Source organism: Chelonoidis abingdonii, chromosome 5 (assembly GCF_003597395.2).
Source record: "Chelonoidis abingdonii isolate Lonesome George chromosome 5, CheloAbing_2.0, whole genome shotgun sequence".
Lineage (NCBI taxonomy): Eukaryota > Metazoa > Chordata > Testudines > Testudinidae > Chelonoidis > Chelonoidis abingdonii.
In genome coordinates this window covers 75439895-75466395 of record NC_133773.1, presented here as the reverse complement: position 1 = coordinate 75466395, position 26501 = coordinate 75439895, and the positions used below count along the sequence as shown (strand labels likewise).

General features: G+C 43.3%; 2 protein-coding genes across 11 annotated transcripts in view; one reads left to right on the top strand and one right to left on the bottom strand.

Annotated features, from left to right (window-relative positions):
* Positions 1-24209, bottom strand: part of CEP44 (centrosomal protein 44) — a 48366-nt gene extending 24157 nt beyond the window's left edge. For 4 of the 8 annotated variants that reach the window (XM_032780179.2, XM_032780189.2, XM_032780190.2 and 1 more), the window contains exons 1-3: positions 24130-24209; positions 14738-14887; positions 6239-6389 (exon numbers count right to left, since the gene is read on the bottom strand). In XM_032780179.2, coding sequence (XP_032636070.1) covers positions 6239-6389; positions 14738-14826 — 240 coding nt within the window. In that variant the 5' untranslated portion in view covers positions 14827-14887; positions 24130-24209. Of the gene's footprint in view, positions 1-6238; positions 6390-14737; positions 14888-21185; positions 21516-24129 lie in introns of all 8 variants that reach the window. The other 4 variants (XM_032780186.2, XM_075066380.1, XM_032780181.2 and 1 more) reach the window with 3 other exon arrangements.
* Positions 24210-24261: 52 nt separating this feature from the next.
* FBXO8 (F-box protein 8) overlaps positions 24262-26501 on the top strand; it is a 30916-nt gene continuing 28676 nt past the window's right edge. For 2 of the 3 annotated variants that reach the window (XM_032780177.2, XM_032780176.2), the window contains exon 1: positions 24262-24504. In XM_032780177.2, the coding sequence (XP_032636068.1) occupies positions 24267-24504 (238 nt within the window). In that variant the 5' untranslated portion in view covers positions 24262-24266. Of the gene's footprint in view, positions 24505-24944; positions 25012-26501 lie in introns of those variants that run through there. The other variant, XM_075066379.1, reaches the window with a different exon arrangement.

Genomic DNA, 26501 nt, shown 5'->3' with positions numbered 1-26501 from the left:
GAATGTCCTTAACTATCTTTCCCTGCCCTTAAATTTTTTTTTTCCAGCTACATACACGGCGTCAGCTAAAGGCCCTATCAGTTACCGGATCAACTTTTTTTTCCCTTCTTAAAAATAGGGACTACGTTAGCAATTCTCCAGTCGTACAGTGCAACCCTGAGTTTACCGATGATTAACATTCTTGCTAACGGACTCGCATTTCCATCGCATGTCTTTATTCTGGATGGAGATTGTCCGGGGCCCTCCCGATTTTGTCCCATTAAGCTGTTCAAGTTATGCCTCTACTCAGATGCGGTAAATATCACTCCATACCTATTCCCGTTTATCATCCCTAAAACTCCTCCTAGTCTTTATTAAAACCTGAGGCAAATACATTATTTGATACTGGGCTGCTAGGTATCTTAACTCTCAATTCTCCTGCAGTGTTTAGCCGGGGCCCCCCAATCTTCTTTCTTTGTTCTTTCTTATTTATGTGGCTGTAGAACCTTTTCACTATTGGTTTTATTCCTTTGCAGGTCCAGTTCTACATGGCTTTTAGCTTCTCACTTTTCCTCTGTTCTGACCTCATAAGGTAGCTTCCTTGCTAATCCACCTTTTTCACCCCTGTAACTTTCTGCTTTTTCTAATTCCCTCTCTGAACTGCTTGCTCATCCAGCTTGGCCTACAACTCCTGCCTGTTTGTTCCCTTCTTGGGATGCGGCTCCGACAGTTCTGCAGCTTGACTTACCGTCATTCCCGGTGTCCTCCGCATTTTACATCCACAAGTTCTCGTCCAGTCCACTTCCTAACTAATTTTTAATCTCTTAATTAGCCTTGTAGGAATCAAAACCCTCAATCCCCACGATCCTACGTTTGTTTTCCTCCATCTAGTTTGACTGATCAGATCATGACATTGGAACCAGGTTTGTCCCTACCACCATTTCTTCTACGGGTCCTCATGCTCACCAAAACCATCTAAACATCGGCATCCCCTCTTGTCGGTACTTCAACTACTTGGTGAAAAATCATCCGCTATCACATCCAGAAATATCGACCCCTATTTATTCTTGGCAAGCACTTGTCTCAGACATATATCTGGAGTTAGTCTCCATGATCAACACTTTCCCTTGTGTTACTTCATTGAAGACATTAAGAGGTCTCTATCAGCTATCAATCAGATCCGGCGGTCTGCTACACACCCAAGCACTATCTCAGGGGAGGCCTTCTAGTAGCTTTTTTACCAGTGTGTTTTTGCCCAGACAGATTCTGTCCTTACCCTTCATCACTTCTTTTTCATTACAGATTACCTCTCTTGATGTACAATGCTACTCCACACCTTCTTGCTTTCTTTCTGTTCTTTTCTGAAAGCCCTGCCTTTCATCCTGATTTTCCAGTTCATGAGTACTTTCCACAGGGTCTGTTTTCCTATATATTGGTTTCTTCCTGCCGTCGCTCCAGTTCCTCCATTCTTGTTTACCTAGGCTCCTTGCTTATGTACAGACATTTTAATTTTTGGCGTATTGGCTTCAGTGCATTCTTTACCGTTGTGCCAGACATTCTCTCAACCAGCTCACCTGTTCGTCTAGTTTCTAGGCCCATTTTCTCCTTGGGTCAATTCTTGGTCCACAGCGTATCCCTCTCCTTTGTTTACTTCCTCTCCCGGTTAATTTGGTGTGAGATCTCGCTGGACATCTCCCCCACTTCCTAGTTTGCTCTCTAATGAGGTCTGGCAAGCATCCATCGTAGAGTCATTTCCTCCTTCTTAGGTGAGTCCATCCCGGGAACAGTCGTTTCCATAATGAGCTTCAATGACCGTACATCCCAGCCCTCCTCGTATGCACCACTGCTGAGCCTCTGTTACTCGTCATATCTTGTCATTCCTTGCCTCGCCCTTCTTAGGAACCGGCAATCCCCTTGCAGATCACCTGAGCCTCAATTCTGGTGTCTTCCCAGTCGTGTAGTCCTCTTGATACAGTCCAGCGCAGTAATAGCCGTATCATTCGTGTCCACCTGAAGGACAATCAACGTTCTCCCGCTAGGATCCCTTTCAGCTCAGGTCACATCCTGTATCTTCAGCACCCGGCAGACGCACACCTTCTGTTCTCCCGATCAGCTCCAGATTACAGGCCGTGTCTATTCTCTCGTACGGGAGTCTCCATACGTCGACCTGGGCTTTTCCTGGTTGACGTGTGATTCGTCCGGTCTATCCCCTGCACTGTGGCCGCAGTTCCTCTCGTTCGTATTCGCCTTGCAATGCCTCCTGGGCTCTACTTGGTGTTGCCTCCATTGACTCTCCCCTCCTTGCGGACTTAGCTGTCGTCTCTTTTTCCTTGCCCTCTCTCTTCGCGGGCACTCTGTGCTTTCCATCTTCATTTACAACTCAACAACCTGTTGCCTGGTTCTATTTTCTTCCGTCGCTGGCGCGTCTTTTCCTCTGCCCTGGTTCTCCTAGTCACTTGCTTCATTGTCACTTTCCTCACAGAGTCCTTTCTCCGAATTCTTTGAGTCCTGCTTCCATCTGCATGTTGGCTTATCGCCTGTGCCTTCATCATTCTGTGTTCCTCATCTGCTCACCCTTCTAAAATCACGAGTTTCCCCTGTCTCCAGTCTCTTTATCTTTTCTTCGCAGCTCTATCAGGCGGAACTTCATGCGACGTAACTTCTTTCAGTGCCCCCTCCAGGACCATGTACATGCCACGCTTCCACATCCAGTATCCTCGGTGTGTCATCTCACTGTGCCTCTGTTCACTCATGCCTTCCACTCTGGCTGGCAGTCACGCCAACACTGCCCACCACAGGCCCCACCAGCACTGGGCTTCTGGCCGCCTCTGCCCCTCCCTTATCTGGCTTAGCTGGTTTTCCTGCCTAGGTCTCCCTGCAACCTCCCCTGGAACTCCACTGAACTCCCCTGATTTAGCAGCTCTGTTTCTGGCTCTGTGTCTGTGCGTGCCTGGTGGCCCTTACCTTACATGGACCCCTATCAGGTAAGCCCGCCCACTCAGGGCTCAGGCTCTCTCCAGCACACGGCCCCTAGCAAGCCTTCTTCCTCTGCAGCGTGGGGCATGGGTCACTTGCTGGTGGATTCTCTGCAGCTTGAGGTCTTCAAACCACAATTTTGAGGACTTCAATAACTCAGTCATGGGTTAGGGGTTGTTATAAAAGTGGATGGGTAGGGTTCTGTGGCCTGCTTTGTGCAGGTCAGACTAGATGATCATACTGGTCCCTTCTGACCTACGAGTCTATGCACAAGGAAGCATGGTCCCAGCTGCAGTGTAGAGACACCCTCAGTTAGTAACACCAGAAGCATTAAGCAATCAGAAAAGACCCGGCTAGGCACCTATAAAAAAGCTCCTTTTCATCCCTTCATAATGCAAGCAGTATATCCTCAGCACACTCCAAAAGCCAGAGGAAAGCCCATAGGATTACCCAAAATCAAGCTATTTTGGACCAAGGTGAGGGAGCAAGTTCCAGAGCCCTGGAGCTCACACAAGCCCACCTCTTTTTATAAATTGGAATCCCATTTGTGCACCACAGCTGAGTGCAGCAGTGGCAGTATGCCACTGGGAAAAAGGGGATCTCCCAGATATGCAGATTGCAGACCATTTAGGACTTTAGAGATCATAGCCAACACCTTAAACTAACTGGAGACCAAACAGACAGCAATGAACTGGTGTCACATCCTCCTAATAAGATGTTCTGCTAAATACTGAGCCACTATTATGTTCTGCACCAGCTTCAGCCTACAAACTCTTAAGGTGTAGCACCAAGTACAGTCTATTGCAAAAGTCTAATCTTACAGTAACAGATGTGGGTAACAGTGGCAAGTTCTGTATTCAAAAGGAAAATTTATAACCTCTTAGTCAGAACCAGATTGCAAAAAGTTGACTGGTTTAGTGCTATTGAATCACCTCACTGCAACTATGGGGAGGGAGGGTGTCCAAAATCATCCTTTGTTGCAAAACTAGGTAACTCATGGCAGACACTCTTTCAAGCAAGAAAACCAATATATTAAAATTTATTAAAGTTAATGTTTAAAATGAAATATACACAAGTTAAGAGGGAAGGTACTGTACAGCTGGGGTCAGGCTTGGACTATGGGGGCTACAGGTATCAGTTGCAAGGATGAAGAGATACACACATATCGCATAACCAGCACAGACCTAGATTGGGGTGCAAGGGTTTTTGAAGTGAAGTGTCAGTGGATCAGTGGGCTCGGGTACACCACTCATGGAATGAATAAGGAGTCCAAGCCAGTATCGGTGTAGCGGATAAGTACATGGGCCAGGTGCGTCCTTTGGTTTGTCAGGGAAGGGAGGGGGTTATTTCCCTGATTGGCAGACTCAGTTACTCAGTGTGGTATTGGCGGTGTCCTGTGATGTGTTCCATATAAATGTCTCTGGACCACCTGATAGTGTCGGACACCATGAGCTGGCTCATGAGCCAGGCGTAGCATCGACCAACTCTGCATGCTCTCAGAACCAGCTCGCTGTGGGGATCCCCCGAGCCCAGGGCTCCCACGATCAGGGCATGTATCTGGACCTCGTAGCCCTGGGCTCTCAGGGTCTCGGCCAGGAGGGTGTACATTACATCCGCCCTCTCCTCCAACTGCTTCCTGCAGCCCAACGTCATCTTCTCATTCTTCTCTATGCTGAGCTTTAGCCAGCTCACTTTCATTTAATTAGCACGTAAGACTGAAATGTGTTTTTATATATAAAATAGCAAGTCCTAAATATTCCTTATGTTATTGTAATCTACGATGCACAGTTTTTCCTACATAACGTATTCTCTAACCCATACTTCCATCCGGTCATAGAGTTTGGCAGTATTCCCTCTACTCAGTACTCACCATGAGAACTGAGATAAAACAATTTTAAGTAGCAAATTGTATTTTCTCCAATTAATATAAACTAGATCAATAGTAAAATAATCAGGATACAATGCAAGTAATTCTTAGATTTTTAAGTCTAATGTACCTTTAATATTAGAATTGTATAGAATTTCTAATAGTCTTGATGAGATTATAGTGCAAGTACTAAAAAGATCAAATTTGCATGTACCTTAGTTATAGATACCAGTGTGAAAGGCACATCATAGGAACAACTCAAGAACAGATGTTTGCAAAATGAACACTTAGAATTGGTTTTAAATTCCTCAGTGGCAATAAAGCACACTCTCATTCAACGTTAGGCTGCATAATACATTGTACAATGAATGTTTCAGGTAAGCTTACATATCTACAGTGTGTTGATTTAAGATGTAATTTAATAGAAAAGTATATCACAGTATTTGCTAATAACTTGACATTGGCTAGGCTTCTGGTATGTTGATACCACAGCTTTTCATTCTGACCACTTATGTCTCATTGTTTCTTGTATTGTATCAATCTGCCTGTACCTATTTGTTGTCTCTTATCTTACACTTTGGTGTAAGCTCTTTGGGGCAGGGACTGTCTTTTTGTTCTGTCTGTACAGCATCCAGCACAATGAGGTCCTAGTCCATGACTGGCGGTCTTAGCAACTACAATAATACAAACAATAATAGTATCAACTAAAGAGTAAAGATGAGCTAATATCAACCTACACTGTTTTCATTAAAAGCAGCAAAGAGTCCTGTGGCACCTTATAGACCAACAGACGTATTGGAGCATGAGCTTTCGTGGATGCACCCGACGAAGTGGGTATTCACCCATGAAAGCTCATGCTCCAATACATTTGTTAGTCTATAAAGTGCCACAGGACTCTTTGCTGCTTTTACAGATCCAGACTAACACAGCTACCCTTCTGATAATGAAAACAAGTTATAAATGAAAATCTGGACCTGCCACATGCTGGTCATGGCTCCTCTGAAATCTTGACTCTAGACACCAAGCAGAAGACACTTTGAATGTGCTTTACAAATCAACCCAGCTAAACTTACTCACAGACTCAGAGACTTTAAGGTCAGAAGGGACCATTATGATCTTCTAGTCTTACCTCCTGCACAACACAGGGCACAGAATCTCACCCACCCTCTCCTGTAACAAACACCTGACCTATGTCTGAACTACTGAAGTCTTCAACTTGTGGTTTAAAGACTTCAAGGTGCAGAGAGTCCTCCAACAAGTGACCCAGGCCCCAAACCTCTTGTGCAGGAGTTACCAAATGATTGTGTCACCAATATTGCCATTACCAAAATTATTCTATTACCCAGCAGAGATGCATATTGTATGTTTGGCAGGGTAATCAGATACGTAGAACTCAATGAACATAAAGTTAGATACCTTATAGATAGCTTCAATAAAACGCAAATCGCTTTTAGCCGTGAGCTCTACATCAGATTCCACCAAAAGTTCTGCTATGTAAGTTGAGAAGGACGTGAAGGAATAACTGATGATGGGTAAAAACGCAGCTGGATCACCCTTTACAAAACTGCTGGGGGAAAAAAGGAGAAGTATTTTGCACAGTAAATGGAAGTAAATAATCAGTGATCAGTATAAACCAGTGGTGTCAAACATATAGCCTGTAAGGTATATCTGTATGGCACACGAGACCTATCGAAATTGTGTAGAAGCACAGCTTCCTTCTCCCCTTCTGCCCCCACCCTTTTTATGTAAGTTTCTAGCCCTCTTGGCTTCAGAAATAAAAATATAGTTCACATTTAGAAGGTCACCTGATTCAGTGAAGTCTGCTTGAGTCTGAAGACAGCCTGAAATTGACTCACACTCCTCTCTCCTTATGACTCACACTGGAGTGTCAACTCTAAAATGATACTTCACTGTCAACATTAAAGTATTTTACCATTGATCATTTTAGCAGATGGAATGCAGAAACAGGTGGAAGTAAAGCACACTGGGTCTGAAACTGGATGTTGCTGAACAGAAGGAAATGCAGAGACAACTCAGGGCTCACAAAGACAAAAGGAGGAAGGATGGAAAGAAAAGAAACAAAAGGCAGAAATAACAGTGGCCCAAATGGGAGCAGATCTTGTCACTGAGCCATAAATGTGACAATAATGCACCAAACAAAATAGCCAAATGTTTAGTTACAACATAATGGCCATATCAACGTCTTGCTCTCTCTACAAACTTCCTAAGGACATCAGCAGACATTCCACTATGCACTATGGGGAGTATATAATAGAAAATATATAGCCCAGCCCCTGAGTAGTTGAATATGAAGTTTAAAGCACTCTTGTATACGAGACAGAACCATGGTATAAACAAAATTTTAATAGAGGGTGAGATTTTTACTCACTCTGCAAAAAGACAATTCCTGAAAAGAACAGATCTAAAAAACCACTCAGTGTTATAACATGGAAATTCAAGACACATACTATTCAATTTATTTCATAAGCCATATTAATTCCTCATAGAAAAAGACACTCATATACAGTGTTCTAAGCCCAGTGTTTAGTAGAATGTAAATTACCATTTTTACCTGAGCTTGAATACTGACACTTTTACCCAATTTATTTGCTTTTGCAGCACCTATTCCCATTTTCCACCAGACCAATCCAAACATGCAAAACACACACAGAATTGGTGGTGTGCTTGTTGGGACAAAGTACAGATCTTAAATTAAACAAAAGTCTGAACTACGTTCCATGATTTTACTGCCATACTTTATACAGCTAACACAATCAACAGTGAAAACCTCCTGTGCAAACAGATTTTGGGTAGAAATGTAGACCTACCTTTTAAATACTGGAAAAGAAAAGACAGACAGTACTCAGCAACTGAAATATAGTCCTTTACCCTTACCTAAACTCATTCTTTGTAGCTGGGATTAGTATTGTAATAAGTGTTTTATAGTGTCTCTGAATGTTTATTTTTATTTTTGTTTTGTGTCTTTATGTCATTCCAGTTTTTTGTTGCTAATCCAGGGAAGTCAGCTTTCCACCAAGCGGGAAAACACTTTGCCCTGATGTGTATCTTTTGCTGTTACCTCTTAGCAGGATTACACTTCAGATAATGGTAAACTTTTCAAGCTCTGCTTAACAGCCGTATTTAGAACTGCATTTCATTATTCAGTTTTTTATATTTTTTGCAGCTTCAGCAGAACGAAGACTAAAGGCAGATGCATAAAGATCTTATAGTCTCTCTCTCTCTCTCTCGTCTGAGTCCTTTTGTGGATGAGCAGGATGCCAAAGGCAATGAATTAATGAAGCCCTATCATCTGCACTGTGTAACTGGAATACCCTCCTTCCTAAAATTAAAGCAAGTTACTACTGCAGTGACAAAGATAAAAGCAGAATGCAATAACTGAATATCATAGTGAGACTAACATGAATTGCCCTCAGTTTCATGAAAGAATTACTTTAATCAAGAACTCTACTACTTGCAATACCCAAAACGCTGTTATGTGGGTAACAGAGTGTTCAAAAAGCACTATTCCTTCATCAATACTTTAAAGGCCAGTCTTACTGAAGTCATATGCACTCAGCCTGAATACTGATGAATTTAAGACTTTTCAGAAGGGATTATGGCCACAAAGAGGCATAAACACATGCAAATACTGACCTATTTATTAAAACAAGCCTAAATTCTCTTTTACTTTTCATTTTCTTATTTAGTCCATCCACCAATCTTGAGGTCCAATAATTCAAAGAACCTATCTAGCTACAATACCTTTGTTACAATTTTCAGGCTTCTATTAAAAAATGGTTAATTACACCTCTACCCCGATATAACGTTGTTCTCGGGAGCCAAAAAAAAAAAATCTTACTGCGTTATATTGAACTTGCTTTGATCCGCCGGATCGTGCAGCCCTGTCCTCCCCCACGCCCCCGCCCCCACCAACACTGCTTTACCATGTTATATACGAATTCGTGTTATATTGGGTCACGTTATATCGGGGTAGAGGTGTACCTTAGATAAACTGTGTCTTTTGAAGATTTGTTGCCCACACAGACTCTACTCTTGGTGTACATAAACAGCATACATATGAGATTGGATTCTTTAGGCCACACCTTTGCCCTAGAAGTGTGCCTTCATCCATTCAAGGGCATAAAAGGCAGTTAGCCCAACTATCCCTCAGATTCCTTTACCAATACACAAACCTAGAAGAGCACGAATTCTGTAATAACCAGAAAGGAAGATAGGTCATGGAATCCAGGTGGACAATGCATCTTAAAGAACCTGTCTTGAAGGTACAGTAATCTTTCTTCAAATGATTGTCCACACAGATTCCACTCTTGGTGAATAATAAGCAGTTGTCTATTTGCTTGGAGGTAGGTAGAAGGAGTCCTACTTAAACAATGATTGTGGGACAGCCCTACCAAAGTAGGCATCTGAAGGGACTTTGGGTGTGGCTGGAATCAGCCAAAGGTATTCTGCAGTCTCCAACAATTCCTCATTTGTCAGCATTGCTAGCCTGCCAGGTGAGGAAGAGTGCAAGCTCTCCAGAAGCTTGTCATATTTCTCTTGTACCACTTCCAGAAATATCTCCAGAGTCTTTGCCATATGCTTGATGAAGTCCTGGAACTCCCTGAAGTTATCCAGTGAGGATTTACTGCCTTCTTGGGGAAGGATGAGGAAACTAAAACAAGGAAAAGTTGTTCCTTCCCTTGTAGATGTTGTTCCATATCATTTTCCTCCTCATATCTCTGTATCTGAGGTTGCACTAGCTGACCTGCCTAGGCTGGTCTATACTGCCTCTTTGGGAAGGGCAGTCTAAACTTTAGAAACAGCAGAAATTACAAGCTTATGAAAATACGACTACACATGCACAGGTACCCAGTAGGGCCAAGGCTGATAAGGGTATAGATACCGGGATGGGGGTACCAAGATGTTCCCTGTGAGTCCCAGATTGCTTCCTGATTATATTGTGCTACCCAAGTGGGAGAGGGTGGCTATGTAGGAGATGACTCCCTACTGAGTCTCAGTGAGGATGAAGAGAAAGAGTAAACTTCTTTCCAAAGGGGGTGGGGGGAGCCATCCTTTCAGGAGTGCTCTGGCTCTGCTGTATTTTCCCTAATTGGGCAGGGGATGATGTTGGTACTGGAGATACCTCCTTCATCTGCTGTATTGATGACTCATTAACCAGTAGCTTAGCTATTAGCATCCTCACTGACATTGTTATTAATCCTACAGTTAGATCACTCTGTACTTTACCCATACCTGCTTTACGTGCCAGTACAGGTGTTACCTGCACACCAGGTACTAAGGGGCCAATGATGGGGAGCAAGGGCAGTCCACATGTTTTGTCAGTACTGCAGATACATGTTTAACACTCAATATACCAAGGCACCAGATGGACTTCTGTCAGCCCTCTGGACCACCCTTTAACTGTTGAGCCAAAGATGAGCAGGTATCTGACTTGCCCGTGTCTGACTTGGGAGGCACTTATGCCTCAACTCATATCTGATGCTAGAATGGAGGCAGACGACCAAGGCTTCTTAACTCACTTATGCCTCAGCTCATATCTGATGCTAGAATGGAGGCAGACGACCGAGGCTTCTTAACTGACACAGTGTGCATGTTCAGGGTGAAATACTGACCCACTGGGGTGCTCATGGAGAGGGACTGATTGGAGAACTGAGGTCTCACTACATCCTTCTTTTTGGCATCCATGGAAGCTGACATAGAGCATTACATGAGGAACAATTTTAAGAGCTTTCTTGAGCTTTCTGAATTCACTTAGAGAAGTGATATACGAAATATTGGAGACAATGTGGGTGAGGTAATATCTTTTATTGAACCAGCTTCTCAGGAATATGTATGGAACATATTCCTCACCTAGGCAAACAAAGGCATCTAGAGTACCTGTTAAGTGTTGTGAAATCCCTGGAGTTTAAAACTTGACTCTCTCAAGAGAAATTTTAACTTCTTCCATATTACGAGAGCCCCTCTATTTTGTGTGCGCGCGCATGCGTGCCCATGCTGCAGGGGATGAGACGGGCCCTAAAACCTAAATATCTGACTAAACAAATGTATTTTTGCCAACAGGAAAAAGATTCAAACTAACTAGTTAACACTAAATACAGAGAAGTAACTGGACACTGCAGGGTTTCTGTCTTGTTGCCACGGCTGGTAAGAATGAAACAAGGGATGGTTGGGATTGCTCTGCTCTTTATACCCTCTTTTTTGGGGAGTGCAAGGGGAGCACAGCCAAGGACATTAGAACACAAGTGCAAACCCAAACACACACTGCAGGTCATAAGAATCTGATCTCATGTGCATGGGCCATATGCACACCAGGAAGGTGTGGACAATAACTCAAAGAAGAACATTGACATACACCTTCTTTTCTACACTAACATGTAACATTGTTTTCAATCTCTCTGAGTAGCCATATAAATCTTTTTATTACCCCTCCATCTTTATCAATAGGCCTTCTGTATATTAACATATCTATTAGAAGATATACATTTTCACTGACATTTACTCTCCATCACTGAAGAACTAAAACTTCAAAGGGATTAAACAACATTTTTGCTTTATTGAGCCACTTAAGTTTATGGAACTGGTTAATGTACTAAGATTATTTATAAAGCCAGTCCTCTGTTTCCAGAAAAATGTACTGCTTTTTCCTCTTGTACAAAATTCATAAACATGATTATAAATGAAAGAATTACATTAGCTTTAAGATCAATTTAAATGAAAAACTCCAGCTGAACTTTCCTTAAGCCAAATGTGAAGTATTCACTATAAACAACTTCAGCGACATGCTGTTGCTTCCACAGCACAGTGGAAAAAGTGGGTTTTTTTGCAAAGGTCCAACTTTAATCAAGGCACTACAGGAAAAATTAGTAAACAGTGGATCAAATGTATCACCAAGTATGCCAAAATCTCCCTCTCTCTTGCATTTGTGCATGCACCTTTGGGGATTTTTTGATAATATTTAAGTTTTGCATGTTACACTTTTCACAATAGTCACACTGTTACCCTGGGCCTCTAGAATTCTGTTGCACTTAACTGCCTAGCTCTGCAGCAAGCATATGTCTTTTTTTTTTTTAGCTTTTGCAATAGTGTGTCATTTATTCAACCAAGTATATAGCACATCTGCAGTCCAGTAGCTTAGGATCCATCTTCCCTTGTAACAAGCTGTTGTTTTTTCCATTTACTGACTCCTGTGGAGATACTGTGCCCAGGAGTCACACAGACACTAACACTATACTCCTGCGCACAGGTACTTTCCCAAGTGAAACTGAAAAGGAACATACATGAAATGTGCCTGTTCAGTTTCACACTGCAGGGGGTGTTGCTTGGGAAATGCTTGTGTACAGAAGCTCTAAGCTAACCAAATGCCTGTTCTGAGCTGGCAAGACCCCAAAAAGTGGGAGAAGAGAAAAAGTCAGCTTTGGGAGATAGGAAAGAGAATAAAAATCAGACCCCAAGAACTTTTTCCCTAGCTTTCTTACCCCATACAATAGCTCAGAGAACCATCATGAAAGTTAGTAAAAATGCTCCTCCTCCCTGGTTCCACAAGTTATAGAATACCAAAAAGGGAATATCAAAGTCAAATTACATTAGTGAAGTAACTTAAAATCCATATTTGGCTCTGTATTTGGACAATATATCATATTACAGAATTCTTACACACTCACTGCGAAGCTGGTATTTAATGGTTACAAAATTATAGCGTTTATGCATGCTGTTTACACGGTTACATGGATCTTGTCATCAGTCCTAAACTGGATATGTATTTCCAAGTCACCTGTAATGTTAAAGCACTGCTAAAGAGAGAAAAGCACTGTAGTGGGGCAGTTACCCCACTCCGGAGAGAAAAGGCTAGGCTGACTGGGGAAGCAACCATAGCTGGTCCTATAAAAGGGCTGTGAGCCAGGAGCTAAATCACTCTCTCTCCAGGTGTAGAGAGAAGGACCTGGCTGCCTGGGAGAGAAGGGGACCTGAGTAGAGTAGTGCTGGGGAAAGGCAAGGGGAGCTGGGAGTGCCAGCCTGGTAACTCCCCAGGCTACAGGCCCTTTGGAAGGCCTACAGAGGTGTAGCCTGGGATTAGGCAAAGGCAGCAGAACCAAAACCCCCCTTGCCGGTGATGAGTGGTTTACAGACTGTCATCTGCCCCAGTAAGCAGGGGCTAGATGATGACCAGCAGTAGCCACTGAGGCAAGGTGGGTATAGAGGGTGGGGGTTCTCCTGGGAGGGGAGATCCAGATCAGGGGTATTGTGGAGGGCAGAACCCCAGGGAAAGGGGCACCGGGGTCCGGGAGGGACCTGGAGCCAGCGGCAGGCGAGACAGCAGCCTGCAGAGGGTGCTCTAAAGCTAGTGAAGAGCTAATTCCCAAGACAACCAGCAGGAGGCGCCACACTGGTGAGTCACTGCTTCGCTGCAAGGACAAATAACTTTCTCAGTAACAAACTGAGTGAAGTGTATCTTGATTTGCAACTACTTACACAAATGACTGGTGATACCAAGGAAAACTGAATGTGCAATAACTGCTGTATTAAATACTGAATATTTTCATTGTGACACTGTACATTCAACAGATTATTAAAATACTGAATCCATTCACTAGGGAGAAGAGTAACTTATTTGTGCAAATGAGGCAAATCATCTCAAGCTGTACCCGTAATAACATTTTGTGTGACATCTCTCAGCACTTCAGCTGCACTTGGGGTAGTGCTAGAGTAGAAAATGCACAAGCATTTTATCAGTGTCATCTGACCCTGTTCAGGTTTAGATGACAATGTGGGAAGAACTGCAGTGCTTTCTCTTAGTACTGAACTACTACTACTGAGTGTGCTAGTAAAGAGCGAGCAGTGACACTTCTTATCACTACCTCTCTGGACCTGCACTGAGAAGAGGGCAATGGTAAAAATACCAGTGTCTTTCTACCCTAGTGCTCTCAGCGTTACCAACACTGGTGAAGCTGCACTACTGATAGATTTCCCATAAGAGATATGTAAAATAATACCTAATTGTAAAGCATCCTGCCTCCAACCTAGGCCCCTATCCTAATGCTTCAGAGAAAATGAAACCCACAGAAGTGTCCCAACTCAATTGTGAACAGCTGCAAAGGGTGATATTAGTATCTAGACATATGTCTACTGTTCAATAAAACACCTGCAGCTGAACCAGGTAACAGACTTTAAGGCCAGAAGGGACTGTCATGCTCATCTAGTCTGACTTCCTGCACATTGTAGGCCACAGCACCTCACCCACCCACTCCTGCAAACAGGTCTATAACCTCTAGCCGAGTTACTGAAGTTCTCAAATCTTCATTCAAAGATTTCAAGTTACACAGAATTCACCACTTACTCTAGTTCAAACAGCAAGTGACCCATTCCTCACGCTGCAGAGAAAGGCAAAAAAAAAAAAAACTATCAGTGTCTCTGCCAATCTGAGCTGAGGGAAAATTCCTTCCCAAATATGCCAGCCAGTATACCCTGAGAATATGGGAAAGACCCACCAGCCAGACACTTGGGAAAGAATTCTCGATAGTAACTTTGAGTTCTGCCCTTCAATGTCCCATCTCTGGCTGTTGAAGATATTTGCGAATAAAAGTCATGACTGTCTACAATGGCAAATGGCCCAATCTCAACCCTGAAACATCAGTATGCAATCAGCTTTGTCAACAGGAATAACCTATTTCTTAGTGTGCACAAACAAAATTTGACACTATATAATTAAATGATTTGGAATGCGTATTCAATCTGACTAGGTATCTACCATACCCTGCCATTAGCATACACATATCATAATTTCTATATTGACTCTGTGGTGGAATTTCTATTAACAATTACCAGAACTGTTTACATGCTTGTGGTCATCATGATGAATAAGCACAAGTTCATTAAAAATATCTAATTGCCTCTTACCCTGTGTAATCCACATCTCTAGGATAGTTTAACAAGCGAAGTCCTTGTTCTAGCTTGCGTAAACTTCCTTTTAAGTCTCCAGTTGCCATTATTTCACACACTATTCTTCTTTTAGATTTTGGGACAAGTTTAATACAGGATATTCTCTTTCTTAAAAAGAAAAAAAAACAAACATGACAATTATAAACTGCAATAGGATTACCAGTGAAGTCCATGTTTTTTTTTCCCCCTAGACACTGTCCTCTTTCTGACATTCTAAAACATTTCCCAATACGCTATTAAGCCAAGGAACCACACAAATTAATGTCTGTATTTCCTCATTCAAACTACAAGCATGGAATATATAGGTCAGTCAGTAAACCAGAATTATTACTGCTAGAAAGGGAAATCAGAGTTCAAATTCCATAGCTGGGTTATTGCTTCCTAAATAGCTTGCTCAGGTGGAACAAAGACCTATGTTTTACTCAATGTCAGGTAGTTGTATCATTATGATCTGAAGATAGCTCTATACAACCAGCTTATGGGATCTGGATGAATCTTTATTTCAAGGAAACAAAGGCTTTTTAAGCAAAGATGAGAGTATTATAAGGGGAAGTGTGTAAAGCAAAAAACCTTATATAAAAGCTTATATAAATGCTGCATAGGCCCTGAAAAAGCATACTTAACTGTAATAAAAACACAAAAAGGTGTTGCAGACACCCGTTCTGTGGCCATTAGGGGATGGAGTTTAAACTCAGTTTGGGGAAATATGTAGAAAGGCAGAGAAAAAAAACTGGGTGAACAAAAAAAATCTTTTGCAAGTCTTACTGTAACTTAGAGATATTTTTCCCTTAAGGTTTAAAGAAAATTCAAACCATTTAAGTTATGAATGGGTCTTAAAAATAAATAAATAAAAACTTGCAGTGTTTTCCATACTCTGGACTATTCTGATGCCTTTTCACAATCTGATAAATTCAGACTGAAATCTTTAAACTTCACATGTCTGTAGTACTCAGTGAGGAATGTGCACCTTACTACCATAAATTTTGGGGAAAATAGTAAAGTTAGCTCTAAACCATCCCTACTGGGGGAAAATATCTTTCGCATTAAGACCAGTGTAGGTATTAAACAGACCATAAGCAATTTTGTAGCAACTCAAGACCAAATACTTAAAAACAAAAAACAAAAACAAAATCTAGAAAGTTACTGACCCATGTAACAAGCAGTTCATCCACAAAATAAATTGCTATTCATACAGCACTTCAACCTTTCTAGCGTATTTTGGATACTAGTATATATCAATCGGGTACATACAGGAGAGTCCAACTGACACAAAACACATATGCATGACAACAAAAAGACTACCCTGATTTGTAGCAAGGCTTGTATTCCATCTGAGGATAAGTCTACACTGCAGTTAAAAATCCATAGTTGGACCATGCCAGCTGTCACAAGCTTAGGCTACAGGGCTGTTTAGTCATGGTGTAAATGTTCGGGCTTGGGCTGGAGGCCAGGCTCTGGGACCCTGTGAGGTCAGACCCTTGAGACAATTGTTGATCTACCTTCATTACCCTAGTGGAGACAGGAAGGGCATCTTGAGGAGAAACACTTGAATGCTGCTCACAGATATTCCATAGAAATATGCCCCAGGCATGAGATTTGTTTTTTAAACAATCAGAGGTGCCCATTCCAGGAGAGGACCATACGTACTTTGGATCAATTCATTAGCCCTGTCCTATTGTGTAGCAATTTACAGAATATTTTAGCAAGTTTTCCCAGATACTTCTTTTTGCAAAAGTTTCCCATTCAGGTCCAGTAACATCCTTTAGTAATCCATGCATAGAAATTCTGATAATTCAAATTTGTATCCCAAAGAGAAAAAATTCTTACTAATCTAATTCTCTTTCTTGACCCCATCCACACCCCCTTCTTGACCCCATCCACACCCCCTTCTCTTTTCCCCCCGACTTCTTCTTTTGGGGGACTGTCCCAGAGGAAGGCAAGGCTTGTGACAACCTGAAAGTGTCTCAAATATCCTGGGGTAAATATCCTGTCTTTTCCTCCTGGTCCTTGTGTTCCAACACCAACAGCTGACCCTCCTCTCAGGTGGAGGAACAGAAGTTTTCCTGTGTTTTTTTTTCCCCGCCTATAGATCTCCTAAGATTCAAGACATTAGGCTCCAGTGATTCTGATGAAGAGACAGAAGTTCCTATGGCAAGATTTAGGTTTCTGTTTTCTGGCCACCCGAGCCTTGGCCAGTTTCTCATAGCCAGTCTGACTCTAACACAGAGATTTGGAACACCAGGAAAGATATGCCAGCTTCTTCCTGATTTTGAGAGCCCTTTCTGATGGGCTCTCTTTTCTTCTTTCCTTCCAGCCATGTGGGTATTCAGGAAAAGGAAGAAAAATCTGTGGGTCTCATTGGAAGAGCTACCTGAAAAAGGTGGACATTCTTCTCCTTTTTTATTTAGTCTCTACTTCCCTAAAAGGGTCACTCCACAACACAATGGAGAGGTTCAGAGTAGGTGTTATTTCACTGGTTGTGTTGGGGGAACAGAACTGTCCTGGCCCCTGAAAGTACATCCTGTGGATTGGTAACGTTCAACCAATGAGGACTTTGAAAAACGCAGTTATGAAGGGCCTTCTTTGAAATTAGGGATGGCCAAACCACTGGAGAAGAAAAAGCAGGAATGAGCTAAATGAATAAAGAGATAGGCCTTTTAATGCCATCCCATTGCTTTTGCTGGGTGCAAACTGTTTCTAAGTCCATCCCTTCACAGCTGGGATTTGGAAAGCAGGGGGGGGAGGGGGAACCACGAGAGATTATAGTCAGCAGCAGCAACTTGCTGATGTGAGCATGGATGGTTCTGCAACATTCCAAACTGGCACAGCTGTTTTGTGCGCCTTTCAGCAATTCTCTACCTTAGAAGACTACTCTGAGTGCACTTGGCTCCACTGCAGCCTGATCAAAAGGGGGCTTAGGCAATATCTGGATAGTTGAGCTTCAGAAGATAGGCCTAGTTTACTCATCACACTTTCTGTGGTATCTCCATCTACATATTCCATAAAGGAAGAATGGGCAATAGAGATCTTTCCTTGCTGTTTGTCCGCCAAATTTGCACTCCCACCAGTGCTGCAGGGGCACTAATTGCTGCAAAGCCTCAACAAGAGCAAGACTAGGACCAAAAAAAAAAAACAAAAGGAAAGCTTTCTTACAAACCTGGAACCAAACCACGCAGTTCTGAAAAGACCAAATATATTGAATTAAGTACTTTTCTTGGTTTCAGTTTCCATTCTGCATCGTCTTAAAAAGCCTGTTTACACCCGAGAAGGCAGAGCAAAACTGCTGAGTATTTCAGGGTCACTCCCACCCTGCACGTGACAGGTCTAGCTCTGATAACCAAGCTCTAAGCAAACTGACAACTTACTGTTTAAGATCTGTGAATCTTCCTTTCCAGAAGAAGCTAAGGCTTGTAGTAGTTTCACTCAGTCTGATCTTCAGCAGAGATTCCTACAGAGGGCTTGGCTACACTGGAGAGTTGCAGTGCTGGTGGTGGGTTTACAGCGCTGCAACTTACTCACCATCCACACTTGCAAGGCACATACAGCGCTGCATCTCCCTGGCTGCAGCGCTGGCTGTACTCCTGCTCTGCCTGGGGTATAACGATTGCAGCGCTGGTGATGCAGTGTTGCTCCGCCAGCGTGGCCACCAAAAGCGCTGTAATTGGCCTCCAGAGGTATTCGAGGGTATCCCAGAATGCCTGTTCAGCCACTCCCAACAGCGCTGCAAATGCTGCAAATGTGGCCACACTGCAGCGCTGGTAGCAGTCAGTGTGGCCACACTGCAGCACTTTCCTTACTCAGCTGTACGAAGACAGCTGACTCCCAGCGCTGTATAGCTGCAAGTGTAGCCATACCCAGAGAAAAATGCCTGTCTTGCAGAGAAGTTTTTAAAATTGTGCACAAGGAAGAGGAGACACACACAGAAAAGCCAAGACTTAAGATTCCTGTAATTCCACAATTTAACTCTTCCAGTAGAACATATGGAGGCTGGAAAAAGTTTTGTTTTGTACATTCTTCTGAACAGAAACAGAGAAAATTCTTACATGGAGATGGGAGGAGGATGTTAGAAGGATTAGTTGCCAAAAGAGATCTGAGGCTGTTGGCAGCTATGCCTGACTGACATTCTTCAAAAGAAATTCATCTTGAATGGTGGATTGGATCACAGAAACTGAATCATCACATACTACTTTTCTTTATTTTTTTTTATATAAAAAATCCATATTGCTTCATATTTTTAAAATGTTAGATCTCTACATGTATTTAGAGAGGCTTTGTGAAGAGCTTTTGCAGCTTCCTACAAGTACGTGTTTGGAAGTTACATGCAACTAAGCTTGGTGGTTCTCCAGAATGGTTAGACTTTGAAAGCACAGGCTGGCTGACAGCCCAACTTTTACAAGTCCCAACTGAAAACAAATAGTCTGTGTTTCAGAATTTTGCATAAACTATTTGAACACAAGAAGATCCATTAGCAAACTGACAAGATTCCTCTATCAGTGCTTCATGAAAAGGTTTCATTAGCAAAAGTGTGAGGCAATTTTCCAAGAGATAATTAGTTCAAAGAAAATTCTGAAAGTATGCAGTGCCAAATTATAGAAGATGGCATTTCCCCCAGTTTGCTTGTTTACTACTGTATACTTTTCAATCAGCATGGCAAGTTCTATATAAAACAGTATGCAACTTCCCCAGGAACTATAAATACAACAGAATCTCGCTAATTCACGTAATGAGAGGGAGATTATTTGCAATTTAGAAAGTAAGCAAATCAATGAAAGGTTGGGGTGGGGTAGGACATTTAAAAAGAGTAATCTTAATTAGTACAATACATATTCTGCAGTACATTTGTTAAAGCAGGATTTGAAAAATCCACTAGTTGAGTCCCCAGTGAGTGAAAAGATCCATATGATAGATTCTGCAGAAATTTAAGCTTTAATTAGAAGAATATGTTTCTAGTCCTTTTTTAGAAGGTTTTCACCATAACAAACATGGACTCAGTGTAGAACGATATAGTGCCATAGCTCTGAATCTGGAAACAGGAAGTCTCAGTGCCTCTTCGTGTGCTTATAGCTTTGCCAATCAGGTGAACGGTAACTTTAGAATCCTAGAATATCAGCACTGGAAGGGACCTCAGGAGGTCATCTAGTCCAATCCACTGCTCAAAACAGGACCTAATCCCCAACTAAATCATCCCAGCCAGGGCTTTTGTCAAGCCTGACTTAAACCTTTAAGGAAGGACATTCCACCACCTCCCTAGGTAACACATTCCAGTGCTTCACCACCCTCCTAGTGAAAAAGTTTTTCCTAATATCCTACCTAAACCTCCCCCACTGCAACTTGAGACCATTACTTCTCATTCTATCATCTGGTACCACTGAGAACATGGAGATTCTTTAATAAGAATCTGATCAGTTTCATAGCTATTCAGAACCTCATGCACAACAGTGACACTTTTAAGAACCATATGCAACTTGGGCAAACTATAGGTAGCACCACAGGCAGGAACTGGAGTTATGATCCAGGAGGACCATCCCCTCCTTCCTCCTCAAAAACCAGGTTGGGAGCTTTGGGACAGCAATCCTCTTTCCCTCTTTGCACCATCCAGAAAATTCTGGGAGAAGACAAAAGTAACAAGGACCTCTTTCTGACCACAAGGGCCAGGAAGGTGAGTTAGGGTAAAGTAGTTAAAATCTTCCCCTCATGCCCTACCTTGTAATTACTTGTAGCCCCTGGAGGGAAAAGGAGATGCAGATTCAAGTTTCAGACCTACCAGTAACCAGAGGCTGATGAAAGAGATGGAGGTGCCCCTAAATAAGGTCTAGAGGCAGCACACTGACAAGAATTCTAGGAGCTGATGGGGCAGAAAAGCTGAGATTCCTAGCAAGGATGGTGCTGCTTCAACACATTCTTCCCAGTTTTTTGTTTAACTCCAACAGCTAGTATGTCTGGTCATTTTTTTCAAAACCCAAGTAAAAGTAGTGAAATTTCTGCAATAAGACTTTACACTATAGCAACCTATTAAATTCGTGCTAAAAATTGGGGACAGTGTCTGTCACAGCCCTGACTAAATTTCCCCATTGTGATCAGAAAAGAGACTGCTGTACTAGACTCAACCTTCGGATATCGCCTACTAGGTCTGAGCAACATCCTCACAATCTTTAAATCCAGCATCTCTGGCACACTCCAGGGGTACAGACCCCTGTCTAGTAGCCCTCCTAGGGATATGGGACCCCATAGTCTAGCTGTCCTAGGCCCAAAGACCAGTACTGACACCACAAGCCCCCCTGATAGCTTTATTATGCTGACCCCAGAGCTCCACTCTCATGGGTATCTGATTTACAATTTAACCCTCAGGGATGACAAGACAGTTAAAACAAGTAACCCGACTTTGCATCGGAACTTAACTACTCACTTTACTTACAGGCAAGCACACTAGTTACAGATCTAAGCAAAAACAACAAACAGCTGCACGCGTGAGCCTCGCTCAGTTTCTTCATCTTTCCTATGAGTCTTTTTGGTCTCAGTGATTGTCCTTCAGATCCTCCTGACCCATCTCCTCCTGCTCAATCTCCTCTTCTTAGCAATAGTCTCCCTTTTGCACACAAGCCCTCATGCATATAAGTAGTTTTCATCATGAGTCCCGCTGTGAGGTCCCAATGTCCCAGCCATGCTGATTTCACATGAACAGTCCCCTTTGTTTCAGAGGAGAGATGGAGCCAATTGATTCAGGAGCAAGTCAGACCTTGGGAACAAGCGGGATGTCTGATTAAGTGTTTTTTCATCTTGGGAAGAGCTTCAACTCCTCCTTCTCTTGCAATACATTACAACCAGGCTATATGTACACCAGTTTAAACTAGCTCTTACATAACACAAGGTAGAGTCATATAAAAAATGGAGGTTCTAATCTACAATGTGGGGTACAATCATAATTTTGTTTTGAGAGTATCATTTAAGTTAACAAGATGACAGTTTCCCACTGCCATTTCCACATTGGAACTACAGAACGTGAAAAAAAGTGTTGAAAACAAGTTATACTAGCAGAGTTTTAGACATTTACGGGAAGCTGTAGAGCCCATTAAAATAATGGAATAAGTAGCCAAAAGATCCCTTAAACACATGACACCCCTACATTTTAATGGAAATTCCTTGTGTTTATATAGGGTCCATTTTACATGGAATATCAATACTGCCTGTTTGTACAAAAAACGGTTCTTAAGATCAAAAAGACAAAGCGGAGAGACCTATTCAATATGACTAACAGAGTTCCCATTGAAGAATTACACCTCCAACAGAGGAAGAAGCCAGCTGCTGTTTTCACACTCAGGCAATGTCTTAATTGCAAAAAAAGGTGGTTTTTTAACTGTGGGATAACTAATGCACATTGGAATTCCCGCTGTAAAATCCTACAGGAAACACAGTACCTGTAGTTTTTAAACCACAAAGTACCTAGGTGACATCAATACAATATCCCCACCTACTGAAGAAATATGTAAACTTCCTTCCAATATCTGTAACAGAAGAATAGCAGTGGCATTCAGTCAGTGTGGCTCTTTCTAGCCCTTCCATTTTTCTCACCCTACTTCCCATTTTTGCACCATTTAAATACTGAGGGCATTAGCTTCCAATAAAACATTTCCTTTTGCAGGGATAGGAAAAATGATCATTCTCTGCCACAGACTATATACACAGCAATAGATCCATAAACATTTGAACTTGAGATCAACACACAAAGTTGTGCATTACACAGTGGTTACATATTGTTATTGTACAAGATAATAAGTTATTAATCAACTATGAACAGTAACAAACTGCCTATGATTGTCTCATCCCATGTCGTTTGAAATAATCATTTATGTGATGAAGCAGAAACTGGAACAGTTCTACTGATTTATAACAATGGCAAGTAGCAGCATTAAATTGCTATCCTTAGCTTTGAGGTACAGGTGAGATGATTATAACTAGAGCCCTACCAAATCCACAGCCATGAAAAAGGCATCAGGGACCATGAAATATGGTCTTCCCCCATGAAGTCTAGTCTTTTTTGTGCTTTTACCCTACACTATGCAGATTTCACAGGGGAGATCAACATTTCTTAAATTGGGTATCCTGACCCAAAAGGGAGTTGCGGGGGGTCACAAGACTATTTTAGGGGGATCGCAGTATTGTCACCCTTACTTCTGCACTGCCTTCAGATCTAGGCGGCTGGAGAGCGGCATCAGCTGTTGGCCGGGCACCCAGATCTAAAGCCAGTGCCCTACCAGCAGCAGCGCAGAAGTAAGGGTGGCAATACTATACCCAGCCATCCTTCCTTCTGCACTGCTGCTGGCGACAGCGCTGCCTTCAGAGCTGGGTTCCCAGCCAGCCGCTGCCACTCTCCAGCTGCCCAGCTCTGAAAGCAGGACCACAGCAGTACAGAAGTAATGGTAACGGTATCACAACCCCCTCCCCACAAAACCCTGTAACCCCCTTCACAACTCCTTTATGGGTCAGGACCCCTGAAATTACAACACTGACATTTCAGATTTAAACAGCTGAAATCATGAACTTTACAACTTTTTTAATCCTATGACTGTAAAATTGACAAAAATGGCCCCTGAATTTGATAGGATGCTAATTATAACACTCTCTTATTTCACTATCTGGCAGAAGCACCCAGGCGGTTGTGACCAGAGACCTCTCAAAATGGTCAGCAGCCCAGGAGTCTGTTTTCCCCACAGGAGACTCAGCAAAGCAAAGGGGGGCAAGGCGCATGTGTTGCCCTTTTTCTGCCTTGCAAGTCCTCTGGAAGCTGCAGTGACCCCGGGCTCGGGTAGTGTCCCGCTCCGGAGGAACTGATGTAAGTCTGGGAGAAGCAGGGCCTCCAGGCCGGTGCTTTGCAGCTGGAGAGAAGCACAACGGAAGTGCTCAGCCTCTCTCTCACTCTGGGCCACTTTACAGGGGATCAAGTAGAAATCCGGGGCCCGGCCTGGGCCTCCGCGGGGGAAAGAGACTCGGCACCCCCCCACCCCCCCAAGGAAGATGCACAGAAAACGTCGCACCCCCGATGAGTCTCGGTATGGGGGGAGGGGCAAAGACGGAAAAGGACGCGGACCGGGGGGGCGGGCAGGATTAGGAAGGCGGAAGCGAGGGGGTCGCAGAGAAACCCCCCACCCCCTTTCTTGGACCAACCCCCACTTTTTTCCTAGGATTCCCCCACAGTGATTCTCCGCTGGCCTATACTCAGCGCCCGCACCCACCTGGGGCTCCCGGCGGCAGTTTGTATTTTACCGGCAATTCAAGCCCAGCCGCGGGAACCGCCCCCCACCTCGTCTCCCGATTCGCATCAGCAGATTCATCGCTCGCTCTCCACCGCCTACCTGCCATAGAGTGCTCGGGTCAACCCCACAGCGAACCCCTGCTGCCAGACGACTCCCACTTGCGGGCGGGACAGGGACGATTACTTAGCCTTGGGCACTGGCCAGACTCAGCTCGTGCAGAATCTGCGCACACAAATATGACAGCAGTTTCCGCTTCCGGGAAGTCTCGCGGCGCTTACGTCACTTCCAGCAACAACAGCAAACGTCAAAACTCAGGAGCGAGAAGGGGGCGGTGGCAGCGACGGCGGCGCAGAGGCTCTCATCGCCTTTCCCTCCCTCCCCCTGCCCGGTGCTGCCTGAGTTCGTTCCCAGCCGGCGAGGCTCACGCACCGACTTGGCTCGTCGCGGCGGCGGTTGGGATCGGAGCTTGGAGAGGTACGAGAGACCCCCGAACTTGGTCCGTGGGTCAATGCGGAGTGATGGGCCCTGCGGCCAATCAGAGGTCAGCGCTAGGGTGGGGCTGTCTGAGAGGGCCAATCCGGCTCAGGGGCGGGACTTTCCCTGCCCGGTTGGGTCTATGTGAGAGCCAGAGGCTGGCGCTGGGAGCAGCGTTACCCTAAAGCTGCTCGGAGACCGCTGAGCCTCTGCTCGGCCGACTCCTGCCTGCTGCGCGCCGCGCATTCAGTGCCCGCGCCTGCCTGCTCCTTCCCAGTGTGCGCGCGCGCGCACACAGACACACACACCCCCCCCTTTCACTGCCCATGGGCGAGTAATTCCTCCACCTCTTTTTCTTCCCTAGGGCGCTGCGGGGGGTGGGGGGGGGGGTGATGGTTTTTATTCCTTTGTTGTCCATGGGCGGGTGCTTTATTGGGGGCGGGGGGCGAGATAGGTGACGATACAACAGGCTGATGATGATTCCGAATTGCTCTGAGCAGCGTGTGTGTGTGTGACGTGTAACCTAGAGTGAGGGCTACTTGGGGTCTCCAGCGAGGGAAAGGGGATGCTGTTGGCACTTCGAATTTCCCATGGAGATAGTGACGGCTCCGACAATCATGGACATGAGGAAACGGAATAATCTTTTAAGTAACTAAAATAGTCATTTGAAAAACTTTTTAAAAACTCTTTATTAAATGCACTTCTGGCTTCCAGACATCCACATTCTGTAGTAATACTAATAATGCTTTATGGCCTGCGTACAGGACTGGAAAGGAAGGTGCACAGTGCACTAGCCCTTGTGCTCACCAAGTGGTGGGATTTTCAATTTCTGCTAAAGAACTGGCATTTATCTTGAACCAAAACAGTCACTGATGTGAGTACAGGCCAGTAGCATTGAAGGATATATCTTTCCAGTTTCACACAGTTCAGACAGCATGGCATTTCTATCAATAAGACCATGATTTGACTTTTTAGTATTCTGCAGCACACACCAGCAATGTAATACTTACCATAATGTAGCACATAGAAGCCATGTCCAGGATTGGGGCCTGCTTGTGATAGGTTCTGTAAAGAAAAAGGTAGATAGGATAGTGAATGTATAAATAAATGTTAGTGGCTTTCCTCTACTCACAAGGGTAGGCCAATTCATCAGCGTCTCAAAAGGGAGGACTATACAATTTTGAGGTCTTGGAAATATACCCAAATGATTTATTTTGGTTTAAACATTGAAGAGAGAGACTTTCAAGTAGAAAATTAAACTGGCTACTATTTTATAGACTACAATTATATTGACTCTTATTTACTCCTTCCCTCAGATGGTTTTATGCCCAGAAATGGGTTTACCCATCGTGTTGTAATAGTGAGTTTCTAAAGTGTTCATCTTGGTTACTGCATAACTGAAAATAATTGCTTGATGGAGAAAATAAGACATCAGATCTAACAAATGGCAAATAAGCTCTTAGTTACAAATGTATTACATTTTATGGCTTTATGCTGATCAGTGCTTAGCTCGTTAAAGTATGTCTCCCTCTGTGAAATCTGCTCATTTTGTATTTAACTTAAAATACCTATTGTCCTTTAAAATCTTACTCATTTTAGGAATGATAAAATAATGAAGGATTTTGATTTTTAAACAGATTTCACCTTTGATATCTTTCCATAAAAGTATGGGAGTATTTCACAAAGAATATTCTGTCATACTACTGGATATTAGCCATACTTACTCTCTAACATGAAATTGATTAGAAGTGTTTGTGGTCTGATTTCTGAGGTGAAAAGATTACCAGGAGCACTAAGAAAATGTTGACTGGCATTTGTGTATAAAAACGCAGTGTAGCTGCTTTTCCATGTTTTATTTACAGCTAAAGGAAAGGCTTTAATCACCTGCAACCATTATGAACAAGTACTGCCTATAGACAGATAATCCATTTTGCAGAGGATCAGAAGCTAGTATAAAAAAACCTTGGTTGTTTGCCTGGTGGTGTAAAGTCCACTTG